Raw genomic sequence first — 18,130 nt, 5'->3', positions numbered from 1 at the left:
TGTATTTATTTTTGTGCTTTCCCTCCCACCTTAGTAAGTCAGTTATCGTCACAGATTTCAAACTCTTTGCCCATCTTGTGTTTTGTGCAGTGGTCAGGACACAGGCCCAGTCCTGATGCAGGTCTTTGGACACTACTGTAACATCTTCTTTTATTTGTTACTAAATGTACCCAATAAATGCCAAGAAAGGCACATCTGCCCAGTGTTTACAGTGTTTACATTCCAGGGGGTTTGAAATCAAGACTAATATTACTGAGAAAAGTTAAGCAGTTTTATTCAACAGGATGAGTCCACATCCAACCAGTGGCTTGATCTACATGGCATCATCAGCATACATGACAAAGGATCCAATCAGACATTCTAACCAAATGGCATTTTATCATACAGTACAGAGACAATATCCATAGGAGGGACAACAATCATTATACAAGGCAGTTTCCTAAGGTTTTCTGGCATGAACAAAAAACAGCCACTCAGAAGCAAGTCAGAATCGGGAGGTCTACTGACATACTGTGAAAACAGCAACACTGCTAGTAAAGAATACGGCCCAGGATTTACAAAAAGAACCTATCCAGGTATACTTCAGTCTAAGGAAGAAAAGTGCACTGTCATTATCATTAAAGGGACTGGCAATTACAATGGTCATTTAGGAGAGCCTGTAGAGAACCAATGTCAGCATGGGTGCAATTGCTTTTAAGTCAGCACCGTTAAATGCATCATTGGGTCAACAGAAAGACCACTCCATGAGCCTCTGGGGAAACAGGTCAAAGGATGGCTACCCTGCTGACTCCTTACTTCTGGGAGTTAGCAGCAGTAACTTCAATAGAGCAAAAGCAATTTGTTTTGTGGGAAGCAAAGACTCAGAGCAACTGAGGGATCTGATTCAAGACTTTTGAATGTTCTCTGCACAGCAGAGAATCAACTTCCCGTTAAAGAGTACCCTTTCTGTCACCACCACTGGCCCGTCTTGGAGACTTGGGCTCTCTGTTATCTTTCCGTATTTTTACCAAATGAGTGAAACTTCATTGCTTGGAACAGTTTTCAAAATAAAAGGGTCCGACTGGATGGACATTTCCAGCTGCTGCTTTGACCAATACGAAGACTGTAAATTTCACAGTACCCTTAAGTGAACAGAACAGAGATCAAATTCAAGGCAACAGTCTATATAGAGGTACACATGATCAAGATGAAGTTACTCAAAATATGAGTAGGTTCCAGTTATGTTCCATAGCACAATGCAAGTGGTTTAAATTTTATGCTGAGCTAAACTACAGAAAAATATGTTTTTTAGATCTACAGTAGTTCTTTACAATGCAATTTGACTGTAATATTAAAATGGGGTCCTTTTAAAAATTGAATAAAATGTCTTTTTTTAAAGAGTTGAAAAGCAATACACCCATAGCACAATGTAACTGCACACAGGGCTGGTGACAGACTTCGTTGGAAGGAGTGGGACTTCAGGTAGGGCAGCCCACTGCCCAGACTGTGCCACACCTCCCCTACCCAGCCCTCAGCGCTGCGCAAACAGCACCACACAGGGCTCTGGCAGCCGGAGTCCTGGGCCCTTTCAAATCACTGAGTCCTAGGGGCAACTGCCTCTTGTGCCCCCAGCCACCCCATCGGTGGCCCTCAATGTACATATGAAATCATGATCTGTATACAGCTCTAAGTACATTAATTCCAAGCATTTGTTCCAGTGCTCAAAAGGCACTTAAAGATAAGAAAATAATAGCATTAAAAAACAAGGCAAAAATAAAAGGCAATAATTTAATGTAAAAAAGACACTGGAGTTTGTGCCATATCTTTTAAAGAGGGGAGGAAAAATAACTGAAGATGGTTTTGTTATTAAGTCATTGTTGAATATATATATACACATAAAGTCAGACTACCAAAGTGAGTGTTCTCCAGGAACTAAGTGGAAAAAATAACTGGCAATGATTATGCAACAACTGTGCAAAATGGGGGCCTTTCTCCTGCCCCAAAAGCACATTTGTTGATTCATTACTAGAACAGACCGACAGACCGTTTGAACATCAGCTGCCCATAATGACAAAGGCAATGACCTCAGGGTTAGGAAACAGGAAAAAATCATGAAGAAAAATAATCATCAACATGAATTAATTCTGATAATTACAAATGTCAACAATGTTAATAGACGAGTACGTAAACACCATTTCCTCAGGTAATACTATATTGAGGAACAATAGAATCACTACATACAGTACTTCCCCCCCCCCACACACACACTGTACACTGAAAGGTTAGGTTTGTGTTTTATTTTATTATTTTTTTACATTGAGCTATCTACTAAGTGCAAAGATTTGGTGAGTGGCATTGGCTTTCATCTAATTTTAACCTATTTTCTTTTTACAGTTTACATTTTAACAGTTACTTTCCAGCATTTAAGCAAGTACAGCAATATATAAATAGACTAGAACAGGCAAGAGACAGTTAAGAGAAGAGGATATGTGGTAGTGAAACATGCTTGTGCACTGGACACAGAATAAGAACGAACACCTAATCAGTTCCATTGGATCTGTGTGAAGATTCCTGTATATCCAGTCAAGTAAATGTAAATGTTACCTTGCACAAACCATAGGGCTTCCCATTGTTTTATGCACATAGGTAAGTTATGGATTGGACTCTCAAATGAGAAGTGCTAACATGATAAGATTCAAAGGGCTAGATCACCCCATCGGTCTTTTCCATCTGTCCAGTCTCTGACAGAAACATTGGATTGTTCAGCTGGAGATTTGAAAAATTCTGCGTTCAGTGGTGGCTCTTGAGGTGTCAGATAGAAAAGCAAAAGAACTTAAAAAACGTGACATGGGATGTTGAAAGAAGCTGAATGTTAATCTTTACTCCCAACCAGACAGCAAGGTTTGTTCACTTATTTTGCTGAATGACAGCTACTGTAGGAGAAATCAGATTAAGAAAAAGGAATTAAAGTGTGAAAAATGCTAGTGCAGCATCTGTGTGGAGTTTGAGAGACGCATCAAGATCTATTTGGGTTCAGATGACATATGATTTATGCAAATAACCAAAATTAAACCACAGGTCAACTGTATGAAAATATGGTCAAGAAGTAATACAAAAGTGATAAAAAGGAACATGGAGTGTCTTGTATTCAGTGATTAGAGAAGAGACTTAGTTATCAAAGTATCATGCATCTCCTAGTTCTTTCTGCATATTTTTCTCTAGGTTAAATGTTCAGAGGAAAAATAAAATGTAACTTCTTTTGCATAAACTCAAACTGCTGTATTATATAGTACAGTACAGAAAGTGCAAAATATCACCCCATCAGATCAGTTACGCGTCTGATATGGTCAAATATGGCTCATGCTTTTCATGCAAGAAGACAATCTGAATCAAGACCCTCTTGTACTGCTGTGCAACTTTAAATAAAGGAATGTTATCTTTTCAAAGCCTCCTTGCCTGTTTAGTCCCATTGTGTTAAGATGTCATTAGTAAATAAAAGGTCAATGAAAAGTTTCGATATTTTATAAGTTAGTCTATTTTTTACCACACGTTTCTTACTGGTCCTTGTCGTTTTGAAATCTTCAAGACAATCTAAGTTTTGTGATTTCTTTTTGTACACACCTAACACTGTGCTATGTCGTAGAGTAGGTATTTATACACTTAATCCCTATATATGAACTAAAGGAATAACATGTTTCATTTGGCTGTATCATATTCTGTACAACCTACTAGCTGTGTAACTGCAGCAAGATTCAGAGGTGAAACGAAGAAATCTTAGGACTGAATGTAAAGAAAAAGAAACCCACCTAGTTTGAGGAGAACTGTCACTAGATGCATTTCAATCTCTTCTCGGTAGGTCAAGTTGAGCAAAAAAATAGCCTGTCTTTTTTTCTTTTAATATCAACTACTGCAGAATAGAAATTCCAGGATTGATATTGTATTGCTTGATGCACAGTTGCTCCACACACGCACGCACAAGTATTCTCAAAACAAAACAAAATTAAAATCACCCAAATAAGTCTAGAGAGGAAATTTCAGGGCAAATTTCTGAGGTAAATCTACTAAAAAAAAATATTGAACTTTGTACACTTTATATATACTTCTACACAGATTGTATATTCTCCAGTGACAATACGCAGGACAGCCATCTTATTCTGCCATAGAGTTTTACTGCAATCTTGGTAAAACGCTTCTGTATGGATGTGTATTTCTATTATGAAATTGTTAGGCCTCAGGCCTATCCACGGGTTTCCCTACTGAACTTTTCTTCGGAGCATAATTCTTCTGTCTTTTCCTTTTAATGAATGAGGGTTTGCAGAGTTGCGGTTTCCACCCCAAAAATCCAGACCCTGACTTTTTCCACCCCTCAACTAAGAATCCCTTGCTGCAGAGCTACATGGTGCCGGATTTATCCGAAGAGCTATTGGGGAAAATCTTCTCTGTGGGTGTCACTGCAGGACTCCCCATTCCTGAACTGCTGCTGCTGCTCGATCGGTGTTGAACCACTGGCCGGACTGGTCTCATGGGTGGAGGCCTAAGCTGAGCCCCAGCGAGCCGGGCTGAGAGGGCCGGTTTGAAAGTAGTCATCATTTCGGTGGTACTGCTGCTGCTGCGTCTCATGGCAGCATCAGGGTCTCGGATCATGATGGTGTGAAGTGGGCTGGCAGGTTCGGAGTTGACAGAGCCTCCCTGAGGATTCTTCATCGGCTCCAGGGTGTCAAGGACGACATCCGGAGCCTGCTTCACAGTGTTCTGTCTCTCCAGCTCACGCAGCTCATTCAGAGCAGTGCTCATGGTCTTCTCAATGTCCTGTCAATACAGGAAGCAAAAGCGTTAGTAGCATCCCTGAAGTTCAGTATTACTTGGGCTTTCCTGCACTTAACTCTGCCATCAAGTGGAGCTTTACCCCGTCTCGGCATCAGTGCAGTTGTTTTCTGCCTCACCATCACATGTGCCTTATAAGCCTGAGATCTGCTGAGCCTCTGCAACTGCACTGACGCATGGTGCTGGTACTTACATCTTCTTGTGATCTGGCCACTTGAGAAGGAGATGCAAGCCCCAGATCCTGACCACAGGTAAGCACCACACATCTCTGAAATCCTGCACCTTTGATATCAATGGGTGTTTTGGCAACAATTTCAAAGGCAGCAAGCCCTGAATACTCCAATTGCAATGCAGAGTCTAGTGAAATTTCAGGGGAGGGAATTAATTTTTGCCTGCCTCCTTTATGCAGTTTGATGCAACATTGTTTATTCTATGATCTAAGTTATCATGCAGTGTTGCTGTGTTTCTAAGCAGTTACCAAGTGCTTCCCTAGAGATGGCTGCATTTCACTGATCAGAGATGCATCCCTTGCTGTATCAACTGTCACAGATATGTGGTAAGTCTTTACTGTCTAGCTTTTGGAAAGTTTGTTGTGATCTTTAGATAGTGTTCAAAGCAGCAGCAGCAGCAAGAGGAAATCACTCGTGTTAGGACCCAGATAGATTTTATTAAATATAACCAATTTGCAAAATTAGTTTTACTTTCACAGAGCCAGATCTTAAGGTGGTGTAAACTGACGTTGCTCCCTTGACTTTGGTAGAATTACTGTTTTATACCAGTTGACAATCAGGCCCATGATTTTAACATGGATTAAGAAAACCATTTTATATTTTGGTCTGTCCTTAGTAAGGATGTTAAATGTTGACTAATTGACTAATCGAATAGTTGATGCATTTTGCATCAACTATCCAATAAGTCGATAGGACAATTCCATCTTTGAAGTGTAGCAACAGCCCTAGGGTTATTGCTACATTCTAAAGGCGAAAACGCCATGTAGACACTAGCTGATCCCGGGCTCTACGTGGCGCTGCTGCTTTGAAATACCGGAAGGATCCTGATGCTGGTCTCCCTGCACCGTTTCAAAGTGGCAGCATTGCAGGGAGTCTGGGGTCTGGCCCCAGGCTTCAAGCAGCGCTGCCTCTTTGAAGTACCCCTTCTTTCCCCACCCCTTGCTGCCTCTTTCTGATAGAGGAAGCGGGGAGGTGGAGGGAGAGCAACTAGTTGACTAGCCTGTTGACTATCTGATAGGCATTTGCTTACTGGATAGTTGACTAGTCCTTCACATCCCTAGTCCTTAGTTGTGGTCTGTCCCTCCCAGCAGTGTTTGCAACTCAGAGGGCCAACTAAGTTCCCTCAGCTACACAGGCACACAGGGCTGTGGCAGAGAGAGGCACCGCTCCCCCTCTAGCCCAGGTGCTGCTGTGAGGAAAGGGGGCTGGGGTGAGTCCCCTCTCCCCACTGCAGCCTGCACTCCAACACGTCATTCCCATCCCCCTCCAGCCAGAGCCTGTACGCCCAGATGGAGTCCATACCAAGCCTCTGCCCCAGCCATGAGCTTCCTCCCATGCTGAACCATTCATCCCTGGCCCCATCCCTAGAGCCCGCAACCCAGCCAGAGACCTTACCACCCCACACCCTAACCCTCCGCCTGCTCCGCAACTGCTTGGTCCCACCCCTGCCACACATCGCCTCACTGGCGCCCATAACAAAATTCATTCTGCATATGCCTGGGGAAAATGGGAGGGAACGCTGGAGGGCCATTATCAGGAACTAGTGCATAAGAAGCAGAGTGTGTAACTGACAGAGGCAGATCAGTTGCCTCAGCCAAACAAACAGCCATGTGGGAAGTAAACAAAGAAAATCAAATGGCAGAGGAGGAAACGGGATTTGACTATTCTGTAAATACATTGTTAGCTGCACCTTTTGGTTTGTCACCACCCAGCAAACAATCGCAACAAGAAATATTCCCAAGCTGAAATATTCACCAGCCCACGCTCATGTGACCCCAGAGGGAAAACGCTGGTAGAAGAGCAGCCCCCAACTGCTCTAACTTGCTCCCGAGACTGACCTGGGCTCTCTGGAGGGCAAAGGTGGCACAAGGCACAGCTAAGCCAGACCTCAGAGCATTTATGTGGAAGGTTCCGCTTTTCACTTCACCTCCACAGCCTGCTGTAGCTTGTTGCGTACCAATGCTCACGCCGCACTTCTTCCCACGTTGGGGATAATGGGCTCAAGTAGGAAAGCGCTAGGGTGGGGCTTTGTGAAGCAGACAAAGAGCTCTCCCTGGCATGGGCGGGATAACACTGTTTGACATGGTTCACTGCTTTGAAGGGCGAACGGGGCCAGCTGTGTGGAATACAAAGAGTCCCTATTTTCCTGAAGAAAATGTATGCCTAGAATAAGGGTATTTACAACAAATCCATTACTGAGAACAAAAATATGCCATGTACCTTTAAAAATCATGCAGGGCGATGACTTAGGCTTGCGGTAGCAAAAGTGTCATAGTAACAAGGGAGCAACAAAAGGAACAACATGTCAGTGTCAGGCAACAGCCCCCACAGAAGAGACAGGTGTGAAAAGCTCAGGAAGTGCTTGCTCAAAATCAGACAGCTGCACCAAACCTCTGGACAAGCCAACCACCATCCTGCACAGAGGACGACGCAGAGTCTAGGCAAAGAAAAGGCTCCCCCACTCCTACTGTCTGGCTAACTGTACTGAAAGACTGCCCCACCATGCCAACTCCCTCTAACCCTAAGGCACAAGAGGCCCAATGGGCCACCGCCTTGCATTGGGCCACCACCCCTGACACCTGTTTAAGGTGGAGTTGCCCTGGTTGTGAGGTGGGTCTGCAGCTGACAGACCTCAGCTTCTGATTTCAAAAGATCTCCCAGGCTGGCTGGTATTTTGACGATCTCCATTAAGAGTTCCTCAGGATGTGTTGTTGGCAATTTAGGAAGCAGTAATGATTCAACACAGAACCCGCAGCATAATATACTGTTATGGGGCACCATGTCACTGGAGAGAAAATTTTTTGGGTTAGATATAAAATGTGAGGTCCTGGCCACATATGGTTACTAATAAACCTAAAGTGCATTTTCCAAAGGCAGAGACATTAGCCCTGGGTATCTTGGCCAAATTCTTAATGAGGTAATTAAGTTATGTCTCATTAATGCCCTCTCCCCCCGCAAAAAAAAGTTCCAAATGAAGTCATTTTTACTTCCTGTCCATGAACAGCCATCACACTTCATCCCGCAGGTGGCTGCATTTCAGTGGCAGGTGAAAAGATTCCTCTAGATGATTGTGAAGAGCTTTGAGATGACAGGCACTCTGTACTGTAACCCGTCTCCACAGCACGTGGAGCCGTCTCAAAATCCTCTTACCTCTGCAAGTGCTTCTGCTTCCAGAGATTTCTGGTCACCAAGACTACTGTGCCGCGTAGACCCACAGGTCGATCTCAGTGGGTGGCCATCAGACAAGGCCTTCCTGTCTGGATAATTGATGCTGCCAGCACTGCCAAAAGTGGCCATTCTGCGCTTCTCTGGGCTCTCAATCCTGCCTCGATTGAGTGGTATTTTGTGGGGGCTGCTAGGACAGGCTGCTGCTCGAGGAGGGGTGTCTATACCAGGCCCCATTCCTCTTGGAGGACTATGGGTGTCCCCTCCACTCCGACGACGAGGGATGGCTGCTCCATCAGATCTCAACCTTACTCTGCAAAGAATGCATTGAGAGGCACTTAAATTAGATCATTATCTGGCATTTCAGATTTGATTGCATGCTGTGATATCCCCTTTGTATCAGCTGTGCAAGTCAAAACCCAGATCTTTCCAAAATGTGTACCACCCCTGTTAGCTTGGGTCTTCTCATGATGAGAATGCCAAGAAGTGGCAACCAAAATATTTTGGGGGCTGTTTGAATGATGGAGTCATTTGGCTCCCTTAATTTAAACAAGGCATAAATGGTACTAGCTGTTCTCTGGCTCTTACTGAATTGTGAAATTCTAAATTTTCCTGCCCTAAAAGGTGTGTCATAGTCTATTTGTCTTTCACAGTATAACACCACCTTTGCTGTCATACAGAAGTGAATCAATTGCCCTACCGGCCCATTACTGCTCCGAATCCATAGTCTGGAATATGATCTATTGGAGACTGGATGTCATTCTTTGATGAGGCTTTATCGTCCAGCAAGGGTCCACTGCTTGCCTCGCTGTCTGCTTTCTGACTCAAACTGTCGGAGAATGCATCATCCCTATGAAAAATGAAACCCTGGATCAGGCAGGTAGATAACAGAATGCCTCACACACAGAAGAAGATTCTTAGACCCTTAGCATTTTCATACCTTGGGAATCCTAATGCATCTGCTCGAACCGGGGTGTGTGAGGGGGGTAATAATATTCATTAGCACCCAACAAGGAGAGAGTGGGGTCTGGTGCAAGGAAAGGAGACTGGAAGTCTGAACTTTGGAATTCCAGTCTCGGCTCTGTCACGGATTCTGTGTGTCATTTGGGGCAAGTTCCTAAACTAGAAGTGATCCCAGTCGAAATTTTAGCTTGAACACCCTCCAACCAAATCCAAAATTAACAATGATCTGAACCCCAAACCCAAGATCCAAATTCCCCTCAAGTTAGAGGAAGTTTGACTCTAAGCTCCATGCCTCAGGCCTATCTCTACAAGCCTCCCTGTGACTCAGTTTACATATTTATAATGCAGTCCTATCCCCCAGGAGCATGGTGAGATGTAAGGATGGAGTGTTTGTAAGGGGCGCTGGGATCCCGGGATTAAAGATCATCTAGGTGCAGCGTGAGCCTCAAAGATACAAGCCAATGATGTAATGCCAATTTACACCTGCTAAGGCGCTAATAGTGCGTCTAGATTGCTCAACTCTGCTCCTTTATGGATGATGTATTTCAAATCTCTTGCAACTTTACTAATTGTTTAGGTACTGTTGTATCCTGAATAAGCAGCAGCATCTGGCCCAGTAACAGGAGAAAGGTGCATGTGACCCGCTAGAAATCTGCCAAGGAGACAAAAAATAAACTTAGCATGTGGCCCACTTCAGTTATTGGCCATCCCATAGAAGGTACAAATAACTTCATGCTACAGTTGAACCTCTCTAGTCTAGCACTCTCTGGTCTGGCAACATCCATAGTCTGACATGATTTTAGTTAGCCAGATGGCCACCTATCATGGGGGTGACCAGGTTTCCCACAGACCCATAAAGTTTTCTTACAGCCACCAGTCCTGGCTCTCAGTGTTCTGTGCTGTTATTTAGCTCTAATTTACCCCTAAATGTCTTCTAAGAGCCCGGTACACAGTGGCAGTGTTGAGAATACTGCTAGACAATACTGACCTTCTGCGGTTTGGATAAATCTCTGGTTCAGCAATGGTCAGGTCCTGAGGGTGCCGGAGTAGAGATTCAACTTGTTGTTACTTATGAAACTGGGGAGCAGTACAGGAGAGTGGACGGGCAGCCTAACTGTTCAGGTAGGTAGGCAGAAGAGCCTTTCATGGTAAGAAACCCAACCCCTCAAATGTGTGCTTTCCTGAAAGGCTCAACTGGCAACATGACATGAACAGAGTCCCAGGACTTTCGCACCTAGGTTATGCCTACACTAGCGGGTTCTTGCACAAGAAGGGCCATTCTTCCACAGAGTGTCCACACTGCCCACCCGCTCTTGCGCAAGAAGATTTACAGTACGGCGTTGGAAGAGAGGGCTTCTTGCGCAATAGCTATTCTCTTTTCTAACAGGTGCAAACTCTTGCTCAAGAGGGCAGTGTGGACACGCGGCAGGGGTTTCTTGCGCAAGAAAGCCCTATGGCTAAAATGGCCATCAGAGCTTTCTTGCACAAGAAAGTGTCCACACTGCCATGGATGCTCTTGCGCAAAAGCACATGGCAGTGTGGACGTGTTCTTGCACAAGAGTTCTTGCACAAGAACCCTTGCGCGAGATGTTCTTGTGCAAGAACCCGCCAGTGTAGACATAGCCCTCTACCCTCAGCAGCTGAGGGTGCACTGGACGGCTGAGACTTGGCGCTTGGGCTGTTCTGCATCATGTGATAGTCACTGGCCATTTTGAGCCTGACGCAACGTCCACTAAGCTGGCAGAAAGATTTCAGTTGGCTTGAGGACAGGCTCACAGCAAACGCTGTTTTGGTTCTTCTGCCACCAGGCGAGCTCTGTATCTACCATGCCTTTGGTGTCTGTATTAGCCTCTTCGCTAAAATTTCCCACCCAAATTCTACTGTGCAATGGCTGCTGGCACTTCAATGACAGTGTCATCTGAACACCTTCTGTACCCAGAGCTCAAACTCTATGTAAGTTAGAGCAGTTCTCGTGGCTTTTTCTCAGCTGCCAATGGGCCACTCTGGTTTCAGTAGATGGAGCATGCACATATCCTCCTGCCTCCGACATGTTCCTGTGCCAGGGTATCCGAGGAGGGGCTGGCAAAGAACTGCCTGCAGCTCTCTGTGCTGCATAGGTAACACCAGTGCACCAGGGGAATTCCTAGCTCAGAGAATGTGATGGGGGTGGTGCAAAGGGGCTGGAACACAATTGAGAACTGGATGACTTTGAATGTTTAATCCTCACTGGAATGTGGGTGAGCAGGAAGGAGTCAGATTAAAACAGAAGAGCACGATGAAGGCTGTGTGAGTTGCTGAAAGGCCTGTGCCCCGAGGAACTGCTGCTCACTCCTGTGAGAAATCCAGCTGGGAACAGAGAAGCCCCCTGGCTGTCCTCGAGGGCCCAGAGCTGCAAAGTGCTCAGGATCTTCAATGCCCACTGCAGCCACATTGCAAAAGGAACTCGGGTGCTGCCAGCATCGAGCCTCAAGTTTCTGATAAAGGCCTCAAGGAGCCATTCCCTGTAAATCCTGCCCAGCCTATTTCTTGGCAAGGAAATGCCCTGCAAGGGTTGTCCACACACAAATTTATGTCACACAGTCTTTACGGCAAAAAATAAATGTCAGCTGATGGACAAAAATGCTGCATGATATTTACTAGGATTTTTTTTCTGGATTCCTCCTATTTCAGACCCCAGTGAGCATATCTATGCTAGGAACAGGTTTCATTGTAAAAATCAGACACATAACATAAATTGCAACACATACTGATTTGTATTTATTATACTGTGCAGATAAATTGGCCTCCAATACTGTCTGGTTAACAGTTTACATAATGAAAATAAAGGTGCTCTGATTTATTATTCAGAGAATTATTGGATGCAAAACAATTCAACCGTGTGTGTCAGAAATTGCCTGTCTATACTGCTGACTAAGTCCTCTCTTGTATTCAGCGCTACAGTGCGGAAAGAGACACCCTCTGGATTAATAAATGCCACTCAAGCAAAGAAAAAGGTGAGAAAAGAAAATGCATTTCCAATCAAAGATGGGAAGAATTCTCAATACAAACAAAAAGACATTTTAAAATGTTGCCAAGTGACTTAGGTGCCTACATCTCATTTTCAAAAGTGACTTGGGCACTGAGGAGAGGTTTCTTTGGCTTCTAAATGCCTGGGTTGCTTTTAAAAACAGACTATGAGGGAGTGGAGAAAGGAAGGCCCGGCATCACAGAGGCTAAAGAAAGCCTCTGGGCCCAGCTAGCCCTGCTCTGCTTTACATGCAGTCAATGCCAGGATTGGAGGAAGGAGAAAAGGAAGGAGTCTGGCTCAGTTAGAGGTTGATTAGCCAGGAGGCAGGAGTCTGGTTCAGCAGTCTTCAGGACTTGCTTGGCAGCCACGGGAGCAAATAACCCCCCAACCCTATTCCTCTGGGAAAAGGGGAGAATCTACTGAGAAATCCCAGCTAAGGGGAATCTGGACTCTTAGGGCCAGGCTCCAAACTTAAGGACTTGACTAGGCAGTTGTTCGGAATTCCTGGACTAGGAGCTCTGAGGGGATAGGGAGCCCAAACACCCCCCTTTTTGCCTGCTCATTTGGCAACCTAGCCACTAGGCTACACAGCTGCCAGGGACCTAGCCAAGGGATTTACATGTTTTTGAAAATTTTGCATCGAACTCTCAACACAAATTAAGGGGAGAAAAAACTTACATTTCATTCAGCGAGTGAAGTTTATAAATTCCTTGCTTAAGAGACATGGATTAGTGGTTAGTGCACAGGACCAAGAGCCAGAAGTTCCCGAGATATAATTCTGGCTCCGATACTAGACGACCCCTCTATCTCAGTTTCACAATCTGTGTGAGATTGACACCCACTTACCTTCATCCAAGTGCTTTTGTGTGATTAGTCAATGTTTGTGCAGTGTTTTGAAAATGAGCAGATCTACAAGTATTGTTACTCATGACGACTTTGATTTCTTTGGAAAATGCTGCTTGAATCGAGTCAATATTTAATGCCCGAAACCAAGAGTTTCTGAAATAGGAGCCTACCATTACTTTTATTAGCTATGATTTTCAAATGAGCTAAAAGGAGTAGGTTCCCAAATGTCACTGAAATTCAGCGAGGCATTTAACTCCCTTAGATTCCTTTGGAAATAGTGGCCCTATGTCCGTATTTTAGGCACTTAAGTAAATGGAGTGTGCAGACCTAGTAGTTCCCCAGGACTTTGTTTCTTTCACAAATAGCTTAAATCAAAGCTTTTGAAAATCAGGGGGGTGTTGCAGTCAGCCCACAAGCTCTCAGTGAACTGCACAGCACTTTCGAAAAAACAGGCTCCTAATGTAGGTCACTAAATAAGGCCACAGAAGTCTAACTTTAGGCACATCATATTGACATTCTTGCCCCCGCGTCAACTGCCCACTCACATGTCTTGTACAACTATGTACTGATGTGGGATGAGACCATCCACACCGTTATGGCGCCCTTCCCACCAGTCCTCTGATGCACGATGGTACAAGAGGAGCGAGGCTCCTTTCTTAAAGGAGAGCTCACGCAGGGACCGGCCAATGTAGTCAAACTTCGCTATTGCTTCAATCTGTTCCACTTCTGAAAAAGAGGGAGAGAGAGAGAAAACAAAGCAAATATAAGTGCACTCTACTCAGAAACCTCCCAGATACTCTGAGCCCCATCAGATGCATCTCACTCACAAGACGTGGATAGCTTTTGCTACTAAGTTCCCTCTGTGCTCCCTGACAACATTTGCTATTAAGTTCTGTTCAGCTTTCTGAGATCACTACATTCTCATTCGTTTCCCAGACTTCCCCGCAAGGGGAAGCAAAGAAAAGCAACAAAGTGAATGAGAAGTAGCTAAAATTTTATTACAGGTTAAGTGATGTTCCCATTTGTGCCACCATATTTATTCACTGCCACTCATATTTATAAAGTCCTTTCCTTTAGTTATGGATTTTTGTAAATTTCACTCACATTCTGTGATTAAATCACCACTTGGCTACTGCTTCAGATTAGATTTCACCCCCTTTATTCTGGAGGTAGTGTGGTCTGAATTATTAATGGTTGCAAATACTCTCTGAGGATTCCCATCAGGAGGGTGAATTCTAGGCCTGGGCTATGCCGGTATCCACCATCCTTCATCAAATCACTCCTCTAGACTTCCCACCGCTACTCTGTCACACCCCACCTCTTCCAATTTCAGCATCCCCGTTCATCAGCTAGTTAAGAATCAGCATCTACGTGCCAGATTTTTGAAAGAGCTCATCTGCCAGTACAGCACCAGAATTAAGCAGCTGGATTTCCAAAATGCACAGCAGTCCTGGAGTGCTTCTGAAAATACAGCCCAGCAGGTGCCGGGAGGAGAGGCTGGGAGCTCAGCACTTTTGCAAAGCTGGCTCCAATTGTGGATGCTGAGCAGTAATTCTCTGGAAAAGCAGGTTTTGCAAGAGCAAGGCAGAGACCACATCTCCCTCAGGACTGGGAGAGCGATAGACTGCACAGGGCATTGCTTAAAGCAGTTTATCAAATTAACATTAAATGCAAATTAGTGGATTTCGGCAGCAGCGTGTCGCCACTCGGCCCACTATCAAGGAGACTAGTGGGTGCCAGCAAGAGAACGGTTAATAGGGCTTGATTTTCTTAGACACATGCCTCTCGTTGTTCAGCCCTGCCAGCAATGTAGTAAAATGGGGACCAACAGGGGCAGCAGCAAAGCTGAAGGGGGGAAATTAGCTTTGCTCTTTCAGATCTGCCCCATTCTCATGGCAACTTCCTTCATTCCATCTGTCATCTCTTTGAACTGCAGGCTCAGCACCTGGTGGTAGTCAGGATCTGACCCACCCTTCTGCTTAGCAACAAAGTATGAATGGGGCAGGAAGCACTAGGCCAGGGGAATCTGCAAGATAGTGACAAAATCCCCGATATTCTCTCTCTGGTGACGCAGTACACCATTGTCTGAAGTGTTCCTTTGTGCTAGATCGGTCACCCTGGGATACATATTTTCACTCAATACAAATGATGTGACATTTGGGACTATTACAGGGGGGCAGGAGCAGATCAATGGAGAAAGCTCAGTGGAGAAACATAATAGGAGAGGCTATCCGAGGAACTGTCAGGGCCCTGATAAAATATTGAGCTTCTCAGCAGGGAGCCGTGCATGAGGTAGAGAGAGAGACAGAGTATGTAAATTCATAAAATAAAGCCACTCTTCTTCTCCACACTTGCATCTCAGTTAATCACCCAGAAACTCCAATCAGAACTATTAATGTGACCATCCAAGCATAAAATTGGCTAAATGGCAGCTTGCTCTCCTTCACCTTCGAGTCATGTTAGCTCCAGTTTGCTGCTAACACTGAAAAACATGGAGTAACTTTTGCATCAGAGACCCATTTTCAATAGTCTGAATTATCATCTCCTTCCCGCCCCTTGGGCCATCTTTTTACAGACCACCAAATTACGGCCCCTTATGCCATTTCCACAGCAAGTGTCAGAAAGGCAAGAGGAGTAGAAGAACTCAATGGAAATAACAGCAATACAGAAAGTAAACAACACGTATGCATAGTAGCGCATCATGCAAATTTGAAAGTGCACTTTCATTCTGCAAAATAATTCAATTAAAAAGGCATCTGGGATTCTAGGTTTATCATCTCTCAATGATCCCAAGACAAATTTGTTTCCTTTGCTTATACTGTATTATTTTTCTAAAAAGTCACAGCTGCAGATGAAAGCTGGATATGGAAAATACACTGGACTCTTTCTGGTTTGTGCATCACAACTAGAAACTAAAGGGTCTGCCCTCATGGTCACCTTAGTGAAGTCCTTACAATCAGCGTATCTTGCAGAGATTTTACTGAGGGTATAACTAGGCCCTGCATGTGGAACACAGTTAACAAGTCTGCCGCCAGAAAAGAATCTGACACCTCCCATAACTGCCTCCACTCCCAGGGTCTGAAAGGAGACAGAAGAAGTTCAGGTTTATTTGTGCCACTCACGAAAGCAGGTCTGATTGTGAGCAAACAGAGGGAGCACATCTTTTGAATAAGCACAGCCCCATTTTGGCTAAGATTTCTGTCCACTGTTGGGCTGCAGGGTGGGCATGACCCACAGCCGACTGACAGCTACTGAAAGATTCTCACTGATTCCTTCAGGGTTTAGATCAGTGCCTTTAAATTCATGATTCTTCCTGTCGTCTGTGTAAGAACATGGAGGTGAATGCAAAGTGGGTCCCAAATACCTTACGCTGCACTTACTGGTCATTTTCACCCAGCAAATCACAGGTGCTCTTTCGCCCCCCCACTCACATATCCAGCAGGTGGTGACTGTATTGTAAAAATAGGGGCCAGGACCCAGCCTGGTCACCTCAATTCCAAATTAAAAAGAAGAGAGCTCACTGCTGGGATTAGTGGGACTCCAAGAGGCCATTCTGAATGCATTGCTTTAAAGCTCTCGCAATAACATGGGAAGAGACTGAAAAGTAGCCTGAGGCATCCCCCCCACTGCCAGGAATCTATGCTGACGAGGGTCCTCTAAAGGAGAGTGTTCATTAAGATGCAGTGTGTCTGACAGTGCATGTGCAACATCTTCCCCCCTAAACAGCCATATGGTAGTCCACACTAATTTGATTAGGCGCAAAAGACACGTTGCTTTCCTGCATGCTTGTTCCCCTGGATCTTCCTACTCAGACTCAATTTTCCGCTGTTTATGTCGACACTCACCGTCGTCACTCGTGTGTGGCTCTGTGCCGTTGTCATGGTCCACTTCATCAATGGTGCCCGGCTCGCTGTGGGGGCTGTCACTAGCATTGAACAGGTGAGGGGAAAAAAACCCACAAATGCAGTTTAAGAAACTAGAATTAGATTTTGCTTGCAGATGACACAGTGAAAACAAGCTCTTGGGGCAAAATTCTGACCCTGCCGAAATGCATGGGAGTTGTGACTTAGAGGGGTCAGGATTTCACCCTTGGTCTGATTTAAATCATGGCACTTCTCTGAGCTTGCTCTCAACTGGAGAGACCCATTTGATGAGCTTCATACACACAGGGCCTTAATCTCCACTGCCCTGCACCTCCTGCCATCACTTACACCTATGCAAAGCAGGGGGCAAAACAAGTTCTCATTCTCTCACTCAGACTCACCAGTGGTATCATTTCACATTCATTCTACAGGCATTCATGGCAACAGGAGATGCAAATCAGAGGCGGATTAGGCCCACAGGAATAAATGAAACCACTTGAACATTAGGGACCTTGATCTGGAATTCTGGGTGAGCCCATTTTAAAGACACCGACTCACTAAAACTTCAGATTCAAATCCAGGTTTGGATTTCAAGTATCCCCAAAATTCCTGTGTGTTGACTACTGAGATCTTTGTTTGAGCCTGTCTTTATGTCTTATAGTTTCCAGACTTCATTGTGAACATTAAAAGGGCTATTTGTACAGCAGAAAAACTGTGACGTAAATCTTGCCCATTCCTGATCAGCAGAAATCTGAAGTGAAAACTCCCACTGAAGCAAGTGTTCCTTTTTAATACTGATGAAGCATATATAGAGATGAGTCCCAAGCAGAACATTGGCTTCATAATCTTGAGTCCATGGAAGTTTTGTATGAGTAACAACTGAGTAAAGAACTATGAATTCCCAGTTCAAGAGAAATTTGGTCACAACTATTGACCTAAAATTCAGCTTTTGTATTAACAAACTTCCATGAAGTCTAAGACCTAGAGAAGGTTTGTCTAGCATAAATGCCAATACATTTTTTTAAAAAAAACAACAACTGTTGTCCTGCATCTATCACAATGCTTTGCAGCACTGAACTAATGCAGGAAGACTAGAAAAGGAAATTGAACATAAGCAGACTTTGTCCATCGTCATTAGCAAATCTGAAAGAAATGCAAAAGCTGTGTAATGTCAGAAAAGCAAAGCAAATTTGTAAAATTCTCTTAGTTTTACTAATCGTAGGTGTTATAGTAAAAGAAGGGTGGGGAACCTC

The 18,130-nt window shown here is 44.5% G+C and overlaps 1 protein-coding gene across 3 annotated transcripts in view; it reads right to left on the bottom strand.

Annotated features, from left to right (window-relative positions):
* Nucleotides 1-257: 257 nt before the first annotated feature.
* Nucleotides 258-18,130, bottom strand: part of SRGAP3 (SLIT-ROBO Rho GTPase activating protein 3) — a 243,974-nt gene continuing 226,101 nt past the window's right edge. For all 3 annotated transcript variants that reach the window (XM_075938717.2, XM_075938718.2, XM_006132813.5), the window contains 5 exons: nt 16,860-16,939; nt 13,560-13,740; nt 8,899-9,048; nt 8,184-8,511; nt 258-4,788 (listed from right to left, as the gene is read on the bottom strand). In XM_075938717.2, the coding sequence (XP_075794832.1) occupies nt 4,372-4,788; nt 8,184-8,511; nt 8,899-9,048; nt 13,560-13,740; nt 16,860-16,939 (1,156 nt within the window). In that variant the 3' untranslated portion in view covers nt 258-4,371. The remainder of the gene's footprint in view (nt 4,789-8,183; nt 8,512-8,898; nt 9,049-13,559; nt 13,741-16,859; nt 16,940-18,130) is intronic.

The sequence above is a fragment of the Pelodiscus sinensis genome, chromosome 11 (assembly GCF_052426305.1).
Source record: "Pelodiscus sinensis isolate ZL-2025 chromosome 11, ASM5242630v1, whole genome shotgun sequence".
NCBI lineage: Eukaryota > Metazoa > Chordata > Testudines > Trionychidae > Pelodiscus > Pelodiscus sinensis.
The sequence above is the reverse complement of the archived record's forward strand: the minus strand, read 5'-3'. Positions and strand labels throughout refer to the sequence as shown.